This window comes from Cucurbita maxima, unplaced genomic scaffold (assembly GCF_002738345.1).
Source record: "Cucurbita maxima cultivar Rimu unplaced genomic scaffold, Cmax_1.0 Cma_Scf00010, whole genome shotgun sequence".
Lineage (NCBI taxonomy): Eukaryota > Viridiplantae > Streptophyta > Magnoliopsida > Cucurbitales > Cucurbitaceae > Cucurbita > Cucurbita maxima.
The window spans coordinates 5105467-5122635 of NW_019272026.1; the positions used below are offsets into that span (position 1 = coordinate 5105467).

General features: G+C 37.3%; 2 protein-coding genes across 3 annotated transcripts; both read right to left on the reverse strand.

Moving 5' to 3' along the window:
• Positions 1–359: 359 nt before the first annotated feature.
• LOC111485331 (transcription factor BIM1-like) lies at positions 360–6067 on the reverse strand. 2 transcript variants are annotated; one of them, XM_023132156.1, is made up of 12 exons: positions 5822–6067; positions 5284–5656; positions 5002–5079; positions 3998–4366; positions 3298–3400; positions 3084–3211; positions 2877–2985; positions 2132–2201; positions 1935–2030; positions 1247–1707; positions 879–1008; positions 360–770 (listed from the first exon to the last, which is right to left on the reverse strand). In XM_023132156.1, exons 2-12 carry the CDS (start codon positions 5318–5320, stop codon positions 666–668), a joined length of 1686 nt encoding a protein of 561 aa, XP_022987924.1. In that variant the 5' UTR covers positions 5321–5656; positions 5822–6067; the 3' UTR covers positions 360–665. The 2 variants fall into 2 exon arrangements, with proteins under 2 accessions (XP_022987924.1, XP_022987923.1); XM_023132155.1 differs by having other exon boundaries at positions 5284–5727.
• Positions 6068–10724: 4657 nt separating this feature from the next.
• On the reverse strand, positions 10725–15937 carry LOC111485330 (pentatricopeptide repeat-containing protein At1g18485). Its single transcript, XM_023132154.1, has 3 exons — positions 12475–15937; positions 12322–12395; positions 10725–10829 (listed from the first exon to the last, which is right to left on the reverse strand). Exon 1 carries the CDS (start codon positions 15906–15908, stop codon positions 12966–12968), a length of 2943 nt encoding a protein of 980 aa, XP_022987922.1. The 5' UTR covers positions 15909–15937; the 3' UTR covers positions 10725–10829; positions 12322–12395; positions 12475–12965.
• Positions 15938–17169: the final 1232 nt, after the last annotated feature.

Consider the following 17169-nt stretch of genomic DNA (forward strand, 5'->3'; position numbering starts at 1 on the left):
GGTTGGTTTTTGCCCCCTAATTAGTTTCCTTTGAAGAGTAGGCTTGGAATTTAGGGAAGTGGAACAGCTTCTTGGGTTGGTAGAAGTAACACAGGCATTAAGAGTCATGGACAAGAAAACTGCCTTCATAATTAAACCAAGCACTAATTTGGAACGTATTCCTTTCAATTATTGTTAATTTTTTTTGTCACTTTTTCACTTGTGTTCCTTGTTGACTATGCCACACTAACTTTTCATTCCTTTTAAACGCCAGTTGTTGTTCAAGAGGCAATATATCTTCAATGGTTGAAGTCATTGCATATATCCAAATCTCAACATATATCTTCAAAGGTTACTTTCTTTATAGGTTGAAAGAAACATATTTGAAGGCGAAGGCTTTCCATAAAAATGCAATTATAATTTACATAGAAAAGGAAAAAGCGGCTTCTCAATGCTATGGTGGAAGCCTTAATTATGACAATAGAAAGAAGAATTTTGGATAATGTTACATACCATTGTGTAGGGTAGGTATCCCTAGAAAAATGAATTAAGCTGGACATAAATTTTGGATAATTGTATGGTTTTGAAACCAGTGGCAGACGCATGGGAACCCCCAAAAAAGGAAAGAGTCGCCCCTAAAAAATGAACAAATTACGAACGATCATGAAAAGACTGGAATTCTCATACTAGCTTTCGGCAGTCTTGAGCTTCTTTGTGGCTCTCTCAGAATCCTCTGTCGCTGAAGCTCTAGAGTGCGTGGTTGCCATATCGTTTATGGGAATATCCACATCCTATAAATAATGAAAACAATGTAGCAGAGTCATATAACATGAATATTGTTTTCTAGGCAAGAGATCATATGATAAAGTAGAAATAAGATCAAGATAGCATCAGATTACCTTAACAATAGATGTTGGAGATACGGCTCTCCTAGTTGCCCGCTTACCGAGTTCTATTTGCACAGAGATCCTGGCCTGCGATAGATCCACTCCAGAACTCTGTAACGCGTGTGTGAGAGTATTTAATAACCTGCAAACCCAAATCAAAATGTAGTTGATTAGTCGTTCGGTAGTCAAACTGCTGCTTTATACAATAAGAATTCCCACCAATATGGTAGCTGCTCGGTAACAACCTCTCCACATAAACAAATTTTGAAGGCTTATGATTCATATTGAACAAGAACATTAGAGAAATAGTAGATTAAAGAGACCAACGACAGAGATAAGAAGGTCAAATGGCCAAGCTGATAGAAATTACAAAAGCTCACCCTTGAGAATATACACTTGAGATGTTAATGGTGCCCCCTTCAATGGTCAAATCTTGTTCTTTCTGCATTTCACTTGCAACAGCAACATCGCTATTGTGGCACCTGGCCTCACATGACCGGTTTTGGGGACGTAATGAGGGATGATCCGTTTCAGATGCAAATTGCTTTGGGTGTTGAGGCACTACACTTCCATCCCGTGTAGATGCGTAGAGTTTTGGCGGCACTGTCGTGGGAAACGGCAATGCATTACTTGTTCTTCCAGAATGGCGATCGACTGCTTTCAAGGTAGAAGCAGAACCTGTGTCAGAATCTACCACATTATGTGAACTCCCAGGAACAATTGGAGATAACGGAGTATTTTTCTCAACGAACTTTGCTGCTAAAACTAGTGCAGGAACAGAACCACTACTCATCCCTCGAGATTGATCGTTATAAACATCTACACTCCGTTGGTTGTTTCTCTGTGCAGCCAAAAGGTTAAATGTAGAAAAGAAATTTAGTTGTATACGGACGATCAATTTACTAAATTGATTAAGACCTTAAGTACAAGCCACATGCAGATTCCTTTATAGACAAATTGCACATATAAAACATGCCGATCCATAAGCTAAAAACTAGAGTAGGCAATCTTTCAAATTACAAATTGAAAGAAAGAAAAAAAAAAAAAAAGCTAGAAGCATGCAATTACCAAGGGCACCAGTTTTGCCATTTCACGATTCCATTCTTGGTATGAACCTTCGTACTTTTGGACCTTTTCTTGTAAGAACTGAATGTAGTCGACTACCTGAAAAAAAGATTTGCAAAGTCAATAAAATGAAACTACAAGATTTGCAAAGTCACGATTCCATTCTTGGAAAAAGTAAAAGGAATTAACAAGAAGCGTACCTCTAATAAGAAAGATGCCTTGTCCCTCTTTTGGTCACTATGAGGAATGAGGCCTCTAAGCATTTGAAATCTGTATAACAGGCAGTAAAGATGTTATACAAGCAGCAGTTGGTACCAACCTACAAGAGGAATGCTACCTCTCTTTAATATAGGAGAGAGAAAAGTTCATTAGACAAATAAACTTTACAAAGCTAGAGGAGCTACATAAAGACTTTTATACTTGTGCCTACTAGCATCTGCTTAGGTATAATTATTACAGAAACTACTGCAAAGAACACTTCAAGAGGGGTGCAGAAAAAAACACTGCATAACACTCTTCACTTCTCGTTCCAATAGAGATCAATCCATAAAGGTATCCCGCCAGAGCTTAAAAAAAAGAGCTAAGCTGACACACGAAATCAACTACTTTGCCCCTTATATAGTCGACAAAGGGGTATGAATTGTGTAAATTCTATCTAACTATGATTTGGCCAGAAGTAATGAAGCTCAAGTTGTAGTCATAAATTGAAATCTTGTTTTAAAATACTAGTAAATTGCTGTAACGTTCCAAGAATTACAATCCTAATATGAACGTTACAGCAATTTACACTACAGGTTCTGCAAGCTGCCGTCATATTATCGAGTATATAAACAAAGCAGATCAGAAAAAAGGTAATCATCGAAGACGTTCCGTTTGACAGCAATAATTCACTGACCGACTGACAAACGAACAAACTGTAAGTTGAATAATAGAAGAAACGCTTGCCTGTCGTTTATCTTGCTTCTTCTTCGCTGTTCAGTAGCAGAGTGCTTTGATCTAGGAGTGTTCGCCTTTTGATCAGAGCTGTTCCCATCAACTTTAATCCTCAATCCTCCTGCAGAAACATTTCGAAACGTTTTGTAAAGAGGAAATGCATTTAATACAGTAAAAGGAGAAATTTGGAAGAATTGTTGTCTGGTATTAGCATAATACCTTTATTGGCGGTAGAGGTCTCTTTCTTGATGACAAAGTCACCATCGTCGTCAAGTTCCTCGTCCTGAGAGGTACTCTTGGCCGACTTGAGCATCTCCATGAAGCTTGGGTTCTTCGTTCCTGTCGGCCTATTAAAATTTCCTTGGAATCAGTTCCAGTTCGAATTTCAGAATGGAACTGAAAAGAAGAAAGAGAGAGAGAGATAAAAACTGACTGAGAGGATGAGAGACAACTGAAAGCGTTGTGATGGTTGTTGGAAGAGGATTGCGACGGCCGCTCCACGGACGCCGTCCATTGGCTCGCGCTCGCCCGAGGTTCTGTCCGCAACCCAGAATTGAAAGAAAATAATAAAAATAGCGAAGAGAACAGAAACAACTGATTTGCTGTATGGGCTAAATACCTTATAGCCCAGCCCATACTCTAAGCTCGATTCTTTATTTCTCTATTTTCCTTCATTTTTTCAGCCCCAAAGATTAAAATAAATAAATAAATTTCCCAATTTTTTTTTTTTTTTTTGTTGCCTCTTTTATTGGCATAATTTTTAAAATTATAGAATATTATTGAAAATCCAATATATATACACCTATAAGCTCTCAACGTCAAGAGAAATTAAAATATTTTTAAGGTTAAATTGTATTTGAAATACAAAATATAAAAAATAAAAAATAAGTAATTATTATCAGTAATGGAAATACAAAGCAGTCTCATATTTCACATTCCAAAACTATATATTTTTTTTTTTCCTTTTATGCCAATTTTAACATCATTAAAATAAATTAAACAGATCTGATTATGTGACCATTCAATTTCAACCTTTCTTCAACTATTTATTATTCTAAACCTTGAAATAATAATAGAATGATATTAGTGTTTGCATGCAATAATGCAAATGAGAAGGTTTTGTTAGTTCATACCATGGGGTCTATCTCCCACAATATTCTCCTTCCCTGTCTTTCCCTTTTTCGATGCACATTCTTCCCAAAGAGCGAATCCACTTCCGGCCGCCGCGAAACAACTTCCGTTGGAGTTTTCATCATTTCTCTCGCCGCTGCTACTCGATCGAGCACCAGTGAAAACTGACCCTTCCGGCTTTGGCAGAACCCTCTGATCTAAATACGAAACGTGACTTATACTGTAAGTCCCGATTCCTCCGGGAAGAACATGCTCGACGGAAGGAGGCGGTGCTGGTGGCGGTGGCGTCTCCACATCCGTCTCTTCCTTGGTACTGCCCTTCCTAATGCGCTCTTGTGGTTGCAGGAAATCGTGTGTTTTAAGATAACCACCTGTTCCATCCGAAATTAAATTGTTAAACCAAAACCATCCTAATTTATTGCAAAAAAATCATTCAGTGGCTACAAATTTTAGTAAGACTCATTTTTTGAGGAGATTCTCTTTCTACAACTCATTATTAAACTAATTTTTCACCCCCAAAAGAAAAAAGTATCTAGGATTTTGAATCACACTCTTCCAACCTTCAAATGAATTATCAAGTTGAGATGATATGTAGATAATGGAGATTTAAAAAAGGAAAAAGAAGAAAGGAAAGAAAACCAATTTTTAGCTGTAGTGTGAAGAAATGGGAAAAAAAATAAAGAGGAAGAAATCGGGTCATGTGAGATGTCAAATCAAGGGCCAGAGGGGTCCCCGGAGTGACGCCGCTGCTCCCAATCAGAAATTGGGTGGTAGCTGCTAACCGCTGAGGCAACGCTTTTATACGGTTAGCCCAGCCAGCCCTGCCTGCCTGAGACTACGCTTTTATAAATGTTTGATGGCCCCAGTTTCATGATTCAATGCGTATCACGTGCATATACGTTTCTCGATTTCCTTCCCTTTTCCCTTCCTTTTAAAAATAAGCCCCAGGCCTTAATTCAACATAAAAATATTTCAAATTAAAATTGAAAAAGAAATTAATGAATACCTTGTTGAGATGGTCTTGGATCTAGCTGTGGACTTGAATGGGTGTACAGTGAGAGGAAGTCATGTGTTGATTTGCTTCCTGTTCAAGCACGTTCAAGATTGTATTCTGTTAAACCAATTTCTGTTTCGGGATTCTAAATTTTTGTGGTTATTTTATTGTTGAAACGTGAAAGTTGAATCGATTTTCTAGTTGAAAACAAACAGAGATGGTAATTGCAGAGACAATTGAAATGGAAAATCAGCAATCCGAGTTAAATTTGGATTTGTGAGGAAGAGGAAGTACCTTCGGCTCCAAACGGTCGGGGTTGAGGAAGTTCCATCGGAATTTATGCCAATTTTGGAATTGAACTTCCACAACAGGAAGATGAATTCTCACGGAATTTTGATTTGTATCGCTTCGGAAATGGAACTGCTCTAGGAAATTCAGAGCTCGATTGTTGGATTCCGGAGCGAAAAAGAGCGGGGAATTTCTTGAATTAATTCTTAGATCCACACCAGGCATGGAAATCAGCCAAAATAACAATTATCTGGAGCAACTCTCCGGCTGCTGAAGATCTCCCAGACGAAACGAACTCAGTTCTTCACGACAAACCTAGGTTTTCTTATACTCGCATTAGGTACTTGCTTTTCGCGCGATTCCTGAATTCTGATTGTTTCTCGAGAAAATCACTTCCGATCATCAAATTATGGAGGAAGCAATTCTTCACCACAACAAAATTCAGAGGATCTATAATCCAAGATACACGTAAGAAGTCATTCCACTACGAACAGCAAACGCGAGAATTCAAATCGAAACAAAATTGAAATTCAGAAGGTTTTACCAGTTCGAAGAGTGCTTGAGCAAAACGATAATGGAGTTCAATTCTGGAACCTTATCTTCAGAATTGGCCGGATTAAATCAAAAACTCGAAAACTCCAAAGATTTTTATAAAAATGACAAAAGAACAGGTTTCGATCTGAATTCTTTTGTCTCTGTAATCCAATGTTTGTAAGAGAACAACAAACAGCGCGGCGGAAGACGAGGCTTGAGGTCGGAAGAAACTCCCTCTTTTCTCCCTACAGTGACAGTCAGATCTTTTTATACACACGGCGCTTGTCCCTTTTTCCATTTGTTCCACGACGCCGTTTGACAGACGACGTTCCGGCGGGGCTGACGGCGTTACTCACAACGAATTCCCCATCCCGTTTGCTTCTGTGTCTGGTAACGCTTCATGGAGGCCAATCAATTTCACATTTTAATCCCTTTTTTTAAAATACAAAATACAAAATAATAATAATAATAATAATAAATAAATAAATAGTGTATTTATTTTTTAGGGAACACGCAATTGAAAATAAATAAATTCTAATTTCCACGCTTGAAATCCATATCATTTAATAAATAAAAATACACATCATATATTAAAAAAATGATCATGCCACAAATCCCAATGTGAACTGAATTTATTTATAAGTTATTATAGTAAAATAATTTAAAAAGAGTTATAAATGAAGCCGGTTAATGTAATTAGATTTAGTTGGAAAATGATTGACAATGTTTGTGCACATAAAGCAACAGGTAACAGCTTGGCGTGACAATGTATTTAGCAACATATATGTTTTCTTTTTAATATAATATAAGGTTCACATCCCTTTGCTATTAATATAATATCGCTAATAAAACTGGAAGAACATGGAGGTCACATAAACAAGCAGTATACACACACACATATATATATTATATCATATGCTTATTGCTTCATTAATTTAAATTAAATTCACGCAACCGAATCTCGGAGCTTTTTTTTTAATGTCTTTTAACTCGGTGTTGTAAAATCGTGTTGACGGTTAAAAAAGAGTAGTAATTTTTACGGAATTAAGAAAAGGTAAATGGGGTAAAAAAAAATGGGGAGGAGCGGTGAGTGAGTGGGGCAAAGTAGTTGAAGTTGACCTGCAACTCACGTGCAAAAAGAACTGCGGAAAACGACGACGTTCGTAAAAAGGAAACTGCGGATTAGCACAGCCGACCAAACCCCTGCAACTCTCTGCTCATGTCCCTCTCACCCAAAAAGAAAAAAATAATTAAAAAAACAAAATAAATTTAAAATTTAATATTTTTTAATTATATTTATTATGTGGAGAAAAGAAAAACCATAAATAAAGTTAAAATAAAAGGGTAGGTAGGGTGAGAGCTACATGTAGTAACAAAAGATTCTCAGGAATTAAAATAAAAAATATTTTAGTTAATTAAAAGTAGAGAAATAAAATTTGGAATATTAATAAAACAATATTATGAGTGTACGCAAAGAACGGGGAAAGGTATTATGGGGAAGCAGCAAAAGCGGCCGCGGAAATGGCGGGAATTAATGAAGTGGATGAGGTGGCGGTAAAATAAATAATAAAATAAAAATATAGTAATTTAAATAAAAGAAAAAAAAAAGAATATTTATTATTATGGTAACAGAACAGAGTGTTTCCCCCGTAACATAAACATTCTCTGGAGAAGGAAATCCGTTTAGGGATCCGTTAACAAATCATAAGCGCGTGACTGTCGCATAATATCCAATCAAACTTTCCATTACTTTAATTTAATTACAGCCTAATACACAAATTAATTTTTTTGATGTCAATGCACGCGTGGCAGTTTCTCCGTTTCATCCGGAAGGTATCACGTGATTAAAAAAATGTTTTGCCCATCACATCCTCTCTCCCTCCCCTCCATCACGTGGCCAACTCAACACACTCCGTTGGCAGTACCCACTTTATTTTCTTTTAAGCGATGCCTTTTGTTTTGTTTTTTTTTTTTTTTTTCTTGCCCCTCAAAAATTAAAAATTAAATTTGTGGATTGTTCATTGTATGGTAGACTAAGGCGGCTTTCTTTTTAATTTTTGAATTTCAGCTATGATTTTATATTAAAGTTTATGAAATAATAATAATAATAATAAAAAGAGGATGGATTATTAAAATTAATATTGTCCTACCCAGTAACGTCTGAGGGAGTTTAAAGTATATGCCAAAAATAATAATAATTTAATGGGGAGGATTTTAGAGGGAGAAGGAAGGGCATGTGAGAGGGGACCATTTAGTTCCTGAGTTTCTACAAGGGCCCAAAGAATAGGATGACGGATAGGGGTATTAAGTGATGTCGTTTTAATTGAATGGTCACTGCACGTGATCTCCCCCAACCCTCTCACGTGCGCCCATCCTCTGCCCTTCATCTCTCCGCCTCCTCGCGTGCGGTGGGGACCCTAAACCAAACTCTATTCCCCGCCTTTAGACCCATCCACTTTTCACGCCGTCTCTCCCCCGTTTTAACGGATTCCGTTACGTTTGGGTTTGGTCACCCCAGTCCGTGTAAATTCAACAAGTTTATTAAATCATTGGAAAATGTGTTGATGGCAATCATAGGTTGTCTTGTTTCTTTTTTTTTTTTGAATTTCAAAAATATAAATAATTAATGTTGATTTTTTAACCAACAAAGTTGTCTCTTAAAATTTTTAGAAAAACATGAAATAGTTAATTTGGATTATATTTACTAAAGTTAGGGTATATTTAACTAATGGTGTAAGGGAAAATAATTTTGGTTAATTTCTAAGAGTTGAAATTATAAAATAATAATGTAGAAATAAAATGATAATAAAATTATTGTGTTTGAAATTGGAAGGGAATGTAATACCACCGTAGAGAAAGGGGGGAAAAAAAAAGGCCGGAAATAGAAAGTGGTGGTTTAGATGGTAGGAAGATGAAATTAGAATGGAGGGATGAAAAAAAGGAAAAAGAAAAAGGGAGAAGGGGAAGGCAGGGAAATAATAGTACGGGGGAAGGCACGTGCCGGGCATGCGAGGGGCGGTGGGATATCTGAATCTCTCCATCTCTACATCTCTCTTTCTCGTGACGGCGTCACGTGGACAGAAATCTGCCAGGTGGGACCCACAAATTTCCGGACCCGGTCCCACCAAAAATAAATCAATTTAGGAAAAAATAAAAAAAGAAAGAAAGAAAGAAAGGGTAGTGGGGAGGCTGGGAGCATGTGCTCGCTTTTCCATACTGACCTGTCGTGTATGGGTCATTTTCCAGATCTCTCACAGGGTTTTCTGATGACGTGTTCCCACTCACGTGCTTTGCCACGTGATCCTTTCTCATTCTTCCTCCTCCTCTTCCTTCTTTTTTCCCTTGGCTCGCTGGACCTCACATTCTTCTCTTCTCCCTGCATGCCCATCTGTTCCTTTGCTTCCCTTACAGCCTAAATTACAAATAAATTTCCTTTCAATTTATCTATTTTTCCAAAATTACTATATTATTTTTTTTAATATTTCAATTACTAGAAATTATTTAGAATTTTAGAAATTTAGTACACAAAAACATGAAATTTTTATTCCTTCCCAAATTATTGTTGGCAGTTATTAATATACTCGGCCCAAACAAATCGTATTGGGCCATCAGCAAAGCAGGCCCATTTTGAGATGGGCCGGTTGCTACAAACCCAACATCTCAGCTGGTTCACACAAAGTCTGAAATATGTTCCCATTTCCCGCAAAAGGAGAGAGAGAGAGGAAAAAAAAAAATAAATAAATAAAGAAGAAGAAGATGAAGAGATTAGAGGTAGAAAATTATCACCAAAAAGCTGCCACTTCCATTATTCGCTGCTCCGGTGAAACGAGAAGAAAAGCTATGCTCCATGTTCCTTTCAGCCAATTACGATGACCGGCGAAGATCCCCTCTCTGCGTGGCTCGATTTTTTGGTTTGCCAGTGCACGATTGTCCAGAGTGGTTCGATCTAGAAGACGGCGTTTTAGAATGCAACAGAATCGAGGCGATCGACTCCGATCAAACTGGTGCGCCATCACCGCTTCCGTCGAGGTTCTGAGTGAAGAAGAAGAAGGAAGAAGAAGGCAATAGAAATAGATTTTGTTGTGTCTGTATGGATGGGATTAAAGCGGAGGAAGAAGCGAGGGAATTGGGTTTCACGCTACACCCATTACGCTATGAAATTTAATCATGAGCGCACCAACAAACTGATTTAACTTTATATATAATTTACAAAATTGAACAAGTAAATGGTAAACGGGTTCATGAACTCTTCTTTTTCTTCTTGTAAAGCAATACAACATTTAGGGAAGAACAGTTAAGAATCAGGACTTTTCTTTTGAATTCTTAATCACTATATTAAAATTTAATTTGATTCTCGTCTGAATCAGAAACACTAATATTTCTATAGTTTTTGTTAAGGTTGAAGGTTCAAATCTTTAAACTTCCCAGAAATAGCGTAAGAATTGAAAATAATTTAAATGCGAATATTTGTCTAATAGTTAAAAAGGGTTTAAAATAATTTAAATGCGTTACCAAGAATCATCTATACCGAGCTTCATCTTCTTCATTCCCAAGTATATCATCCACTCTTCTTCACAGCATTTTTCCCATTTGAGATGGTACCGTGGGTTTCCATGGTGGATGTTGAACAGCTGCTTCTGTGATCTTCAAAACCCTGCAAAGGGTCAGCAAATGAGCGTGTACAAGGCCACCTGTAACACAGATTCATACAGAATTCACCTCATGATCATCACAATTACAAGAACGAGGATAAATGAAAAGCCGATTCTCGACTATACCTGCTCGACTTTATAATCTCGTCATCAATGGTTGTGTTCTCTTCATAGATGTTTCCTGCAAAAATGGTGGATGTTTCCATATGCAGGAATGGGGGCATCAATAAATATAATAAAGAGATATACCAATTATACCTACCTCCATAGAGGTTTTTCTTTGAGAAGTATTTGGCCATTAGGCGTTGAGCGTAGTCAGCTTCATACTTCTTGTACTTCTCAATGGAATTGAAGTTATCAAAATCTCTGGAAACAATAAAGAGCATAGCACGACATTGAACCACTATCATTATCAAGGAGAACAAATTCTTGTTAATTTAGATACACACTATAGTCAAAGGGTCCAAAGGAGACTATTGCCTATTGGCATGCATTCAATATACGGATAATTGGAAGCAAGCAAAGTATAGTCCTTAAACAAGCAAATACACAAATAATTGTCTCTGCAGGAGAAGCCCAGGTAGGCCAAGTCTTCCCAGAGTTAGAGAGAGTGGAGGCCATGAGTTGCCCCCAATGCCTCCGTTTATTGGAAAAAAAAAAAAACGAAACATGCACCACTCAACTGTCTCCTCATATTTCACTAAATCAAGAACTCTAAAATTGTAACGGCCCAAGCTACCGCTAACAAATATTGTCCTTCTAGGGAGACGTTTCCACACCCTTATAAGAAACGTTTCGTTCCCCTCTCCAACCGAGGTAGGATCTCACAATACATCTTCCTTGGGGGCCAGCATTCTCTGGCTCTGATACTATTTGTAACAGCCCAAACCCCAGCCGGCAACAATGTCTTCTTTGGACTTTCCCTTTTGGGCTTCCCCTCAAGGTTTTTAAATGCGTCTAGTAGTAAGAGGTTTCCACAACCTTATAAGGAATGTTTTGTTCTCCTCCCCAACCAATGTGGTATCTAACAAAAATCAATAACCGATGGTAATATAATAGGCAGTCACTGTATGAGAGCTAACAAAGATCAAAATAGTAAATTCAATCATGTAGCAGAGGAGAAGTAACTAAGTTTTCATGAAGGTGAGAACTGAAAAAAAGAAGAAGAAGAAAACAAGATTAAACAACTTCCAGATGTTGTTTTTGTTCATAACTGAACTTCGGAGGTTTAGAAAGATAACTGCCATGATTTCAGTTCAGTCAGAGTATTAATAAACTAGAGAGCAAGAACTGACTCTTATAAGTTCAAACCTTCACATTTCATGGATGAACAAAGGAAATTCCCCATCAGAGCTAATATGACAATGATGTCTCTCTCACAAACTTGAATATCTAAGGTCCCATTTGTAGTAGTTTTATATACTTATGCTTGAGGAAAACTGAGTCTTCCCAATTTTATCTTTCATTGATGAACAAAAGTTCTGACTAAATCTAGAGATGATGCAAGCAACGAACTAGGGTTTTCTTTTTCCCTTCTAATACATCTCTTTCTTCATAAAATGGATCGGAAAGTTTTATGAAGGCAGATTACAGAGAACATGTGAAACTTATGGCAACCTAAAACTTCATGTTCAATTTCGATTCGCAGAGACAACAAGAGAACAGAAACGTGCGTTATTCATAAATTTTGCCAATAAAATATTCAAACAAATCGGAGGGAAAACCACCCAAAAGATCGCGAAGTGAAAGGAACTGCAGTTGAAACTGTTGAGATATTGAAACAGTACCAATTTCGACTTCAAAAGCAAAGGAAAACTTCAAATCAAGCACAGAGAGGAAGAATAAGAAAGGGTCATACTCAAATTGATCCGATAAATCGGGTTTCTTCTCGTCCGTATCAAAAAGTCCGTCATTATTGGTTGCAGCATCGGCCTGCAAAGTCATTGAAAGCCAAAAAGAGTCAGCAAAAGCACCAGAAAAACAAGGAGAGGAGAATAAAGAAGAAACAAACCAAGTGCTTGCGCGGGGAAGGTTGAGTAGCAGAATTCTGCGAATGAGACGCCGACGGAGGAGAGGCCGGAGCTGATGCAGACGACGGCATGCCGCTCTTCAAATCACTGTTCTATCTTCTAGATTTTCTGAAAGGCGAACGAAACTTCACGTGGGAATGAGAATGGGAAACGAATTAATATAATAGACAGTGCTACAAAATTGTTCTCTTCTCGCCAAACCTTATAAAGGGCTCAAACATAAAAATTAAAAAATAATTATAAAAAATAGACATTTTTCATTCTCTTCTCCCAATATAGATTTTGATGGGTTGAAGTTTCATTTCAGTAACGGATGAACCCATTGATCAAAATTTGATCTTCCAATTCTTTTTTTCTTGGTTTATGATTTTAAGCAAATTTAAGATCATTTTGCAATTTGCCCCATTTCCTTTTCTGGGTACTGATCTGAGAATCTTGAAGAAAAATCAAGAAATAGTTTGATGATCTTCCTCTACCAATAATCTCCACATGAACAAATCCCATTTTTGAAGTGATGAAAACGCTTATTGTCTCTAATAATGATCTCCCTTTTGGCGGCTTTGCTTATGAACTTGGCTGCATTGTGACAATCTCTACAAATTCTTAGATTCTTGCAGATTCTTAACGTAGTGCCTTCTTTCGTGTTCAAGAAGCCAAAAGAAATTGCTAGCTTCTCACTATGCTCCTTCAATATCTTAATCTTTTCCTCCTCTTCCAATTCATGAAGAACACAACTAGAATCAGGTGTGTAGCCAATTTCCACAATCTGTTTCTCCAGTCTATTCCACATCTTTCGAATCTTGTTTGAATCGAGAATCGACAAGTCGTTACCCGCTATAAAACTATAGATTTTACCTCCAAGTTCAATCCAACTGCAGCCAGCCGCTTTCTGAAGGTTGAGATCCTTCATTTTCTGTCGCACCATTCGCACAAGATCCCATTTTCCTGCTGTTGCATACAAGTTAGAGAGCAAAATGTAGCTGTCAGCTTTGTTTGCTTCCAGTGCAAGCAACTTCTCAGCAGCTTTTTCTCCCATTGCTAGATCACTGTAAGTTCTACTAGAACTGAGCAATGAGCTCCAGATTTTAGCATCTGGTTCTTCAGGCATCTCATTTATGAGGTTTAAAGCTTCATTTAGTCGACCTGCTCTACCGAGCATGTCGATCACACAAGCATAGTGTTCAAGTTCCGGTTCTAGTTTGTACAAACTCTGCATTTGAGCAAGATAATTTAGCCCCTCTGACACCAATCCAGCATGACAACATGCCTGCAAAACTCCTAGAAAAGTGAACCTATCAGGCTGCTTATTTAATCTTTGCATCTCCTCAAACAGCTCCACGGCCTTGTTACCTTGTCCATGCACACCAAATCCTGTGATCATCACGTTCCATGAAGCTGCTTCTTTCTCGTTTAACCCGTTAAATATTCGTTGAGATCGTCCCAAACAGCCGCTTTTGGCATACATGTCCATGAGCGAACAAGCAATGAAATTGTCTTCTATAAGACGGTTTTTCAAGACAAAGCAATGAACTTCTCTTCCTAGACTCAGGGCTGATAGCTCAGAACAAGCCCCAAGGACACTCGCCATGGCGATCTCGTTCGGTTTGAGTCCTTCAGAAAGCATTTGACGAAAGAAAGAGATTGCTTCGTTTGGAAGTTCGTTTTGAGAATAGCCAGAAAGCATTGCATTCCAACACACTGAGTTTTTAACTTCGATCCTCTCAAAGAAAGTTCTGGCATAGAATGGTTTAGAACAATGGATATAAAGTGATAGTAATGAGACAGCTACAAATGAATCCATCTCTAATCCATTCCTTAGAACAAATCCATGTATCTCTTTACCATAATGTAGATGTCTCAAACGGGCACAAGCCAATAGTAGGGTACTGATGCTAAAATAGTCAAGAATGAAACCCGAACGTCTCATCCGAAAATAAAAATCGAAAGCCTTTCGTGGATCACCATTGTGGGCATATCCACCTATGATTGCATTCCAAGAGCTAACTGACTTAGTATCCATACCAGAGAAGACATGCTCAGCAGAACTCAATGATCCACACTTGGCATAGGCGGCTATGAACGCGTTATTTATCGATTTGTCGTATTGAAACCAATGTCTGAGTGAATATCCATGAAGTTCCCTCAAACTCAACAGTTCAGTTTCTTCCAAACAAGCAGGTAACAAATTCAAAATGGTGACCTCGTTTACTTTGATCATTTCTTCTTCCATCCACATCTTTCTCAACAGTTCAAATGTTTCATGTACGAATCCTTCCCTAGAATATGCACCAACCATGGAATTCCAAGAAACTACATTTTTGTTCTCAATCTTATGAAATAAAAGTGCTGCTTGTGATAAATAACCGCATTTTGAATACATGTCAACCAAAGCATTGCATACCATTAGTTCACGAACAAGCCCCAGTTTCAGTGCCATCCCATGGATTACCATTCCCATATCTACATCTCCTTCTCCTGAACACACAGGCAACAAAGTTACTATTGTAGCAACATCCGGAATCAAGCCATCGCCACTCTCCAAAAGCCTCCTAAACGCACCAAAAGCTTCCAGCCATAATTGATTCTCAGAAAACCCACAAATCAACGAATTCCATGATATCAAGTTTCGTTCAGGCATTTTGTCAAACACCTTGATGGCTTCATCTACAAGGCCACATTTTCCATACAGCGAAATCATCGCATTACCCACAAACAAATCCATGATGAATCCCATTTTCACCGCCATCCCATGAACCGATTGCCCCAAACGAACATCACACTTCCCTGTACAGGCCTTAATCAAGCAAGGCAGTGTAAAGTTATCAGGTTGAAACTCAGTTACCGATATCAACTCAATGAAAGTGTGAATCGCCTCGTCGTACAGTTCATTTCTAACATACCCACTAACAAGTGCATTCCACTGAAACAACTTCCTGTTCTGCAAACGATCAAAAACCAATCGAGCATCCGAAGGATACCCACACATGGAGTACATAGTGATGAGACGGGTATTGAGAACAAAGTCGCCGCTGAACTGAGAGGAGACGCGCAACATTTCATCAAGTTCGCGGCCAATTTCAACGTCTTTAAACTGCCCACATTTCTGCAACAACACACCCATGGCTTCCTTTCTCTGCACCAAATCATAACCACCATTGTTCTTCCATCCTCTCTGAAGAAAATCAAGAGCTCCATTGAGATCACCCGCTTCACAGAGCTCGCAAATCTCTTCAAGAAGTGAGAGTTCAGAAACCAGCTTGATGGATTGAGCTTGATGGGTTTGAGCAGAGACAGAGAAAGATAATTCTGGAGATGAAATTGAAAGAAAGGAACATTTTAAAATTGAGTTGGAAGTTAGTTTACGTATAGTTGGAGCGCGGTAACGGCAGGAGAATGGCGGCGCCACCACAGCCATTAAAGAAGCTCCTCGATATCAGCAAGTGATGGAAATTGTCAAATTGTTTTGAGTTGTTGTTATAGAATATGATCATCCGTTTACCAAATTTGTGTAAATTCGGTAAATAATTTATAATTAAGGGGTAAATGTGTGAACAATGAACTTCTTGGGCCACAAAAGTGGATGAGATCATGAAATGGGTAATTAATTTGGGCTTTTTATATGGGCCGGCCTGCAAGTTGCTTTTGCCTAAAAGCCCATCATTTTGACATGCTTCCGATATGATTTGGGCCCGGGCTCCTTCTAAAATAATTTTAATTTTATTTAGGTTAATTAATAATAACTTTTATGGAAGGCCCATAAATAATTTTAAAAAGTTAGAAAAATAAGTTTTTATTGAAAATTCATGAACTAAAATTCAAATATAAAAACTAAAATGGAATAATATAACGTTTAAAATGAACACATTATAAAAAAAAAAAAAATCAAAATAGTAATAAAACGTTTACTTTTATACGGGAGATTGGACGAGATGGAGTGGGGATGGAGAATATAATCTTCGTCCCCGTTTATTTAATGGGGAGAAATTTCTCTCCACTCCCTCTATGTTCAAACGATAATTTTTCACCCTATTCGGGGTAGGTCTCCATGGAGACCTGCTTCTACGGAATATATTTTCTTGTAATAAAAAATTATATTTATCTAATTTTTTTATTTATAAAATATAAAATAACATATATATTTAAAAAAAAATGAAAAATAGTGGAAAGAGTATTATTGGAGTGAAAGATGCAAATAAGAAGGCACATTTAAGAAGAGTTGTAGGGTTATGGGGAAGCATTGCTCTTCATATTGGCCCCCTTTTCTGCACACTTGTCAATATCTTTCTCCTAATTATTACTATTTTTTATTATTATTATTTCTTTTTTAAAATTTAAAATTTTAAAAATTTAAAAAAATAAACCCACTCTCTCTCCACGTGCGCACCAACAATTTTCTCTCTGACACAAAACCACGTCGTTTTTCGCATACATATTATTTCCTTCACCAAAATAATAACACATTAAATTTCGAATCAATAAAATTAAATAATAATAAATCATTTGTTCTTAATACTTTACCACATGTTAATCACAAAATGTACCTTCTAAGATTTGGAACAATATTTCAAAAAAAAAAAACATTACTCAAAAATTCATTTTATTATTTTATAATATTTAACCCTCGTTTTTTTTTTTTTACCAATATTTTGATGATGTGACATTTAAAGAATTAAATG

What these genes read in the sequence shown, in the direction of transcription:
- LOC111485331 (XM_023132156.1), bottom strand. Translation starts at nt 5,320, where the DNA reads ATGGAACTTCCTCAACCCCGACCGTTTGGAGCCGAAG. An exon ending in AGAAGCAAGATAAACGACAG is followed by an intron (nt 2,202 to 2,876) that starts GCAAGCGTTTCT and finishes CCTGTTATACAG; the next exon opens with ATTTCAAATGCTTAGAGGCC. An exon ending in AGGCATCTTTCTTATTAGAG is followed by an intron (nt 2,031 to 2,131) that starts GTACGCTTCTTG and finishes TCTTTTTTTCAG; the next exon opens with GTAGTCGACTACATTCAGTT.
- LOC111485330 (XM_023132154.1), bottom strand. Translation starts at nt 15,908, where the DNA reads ATGGCTGTGGTGGCGCCGCCATTCTCCTGCCGTTACCGCGCTCCAACT.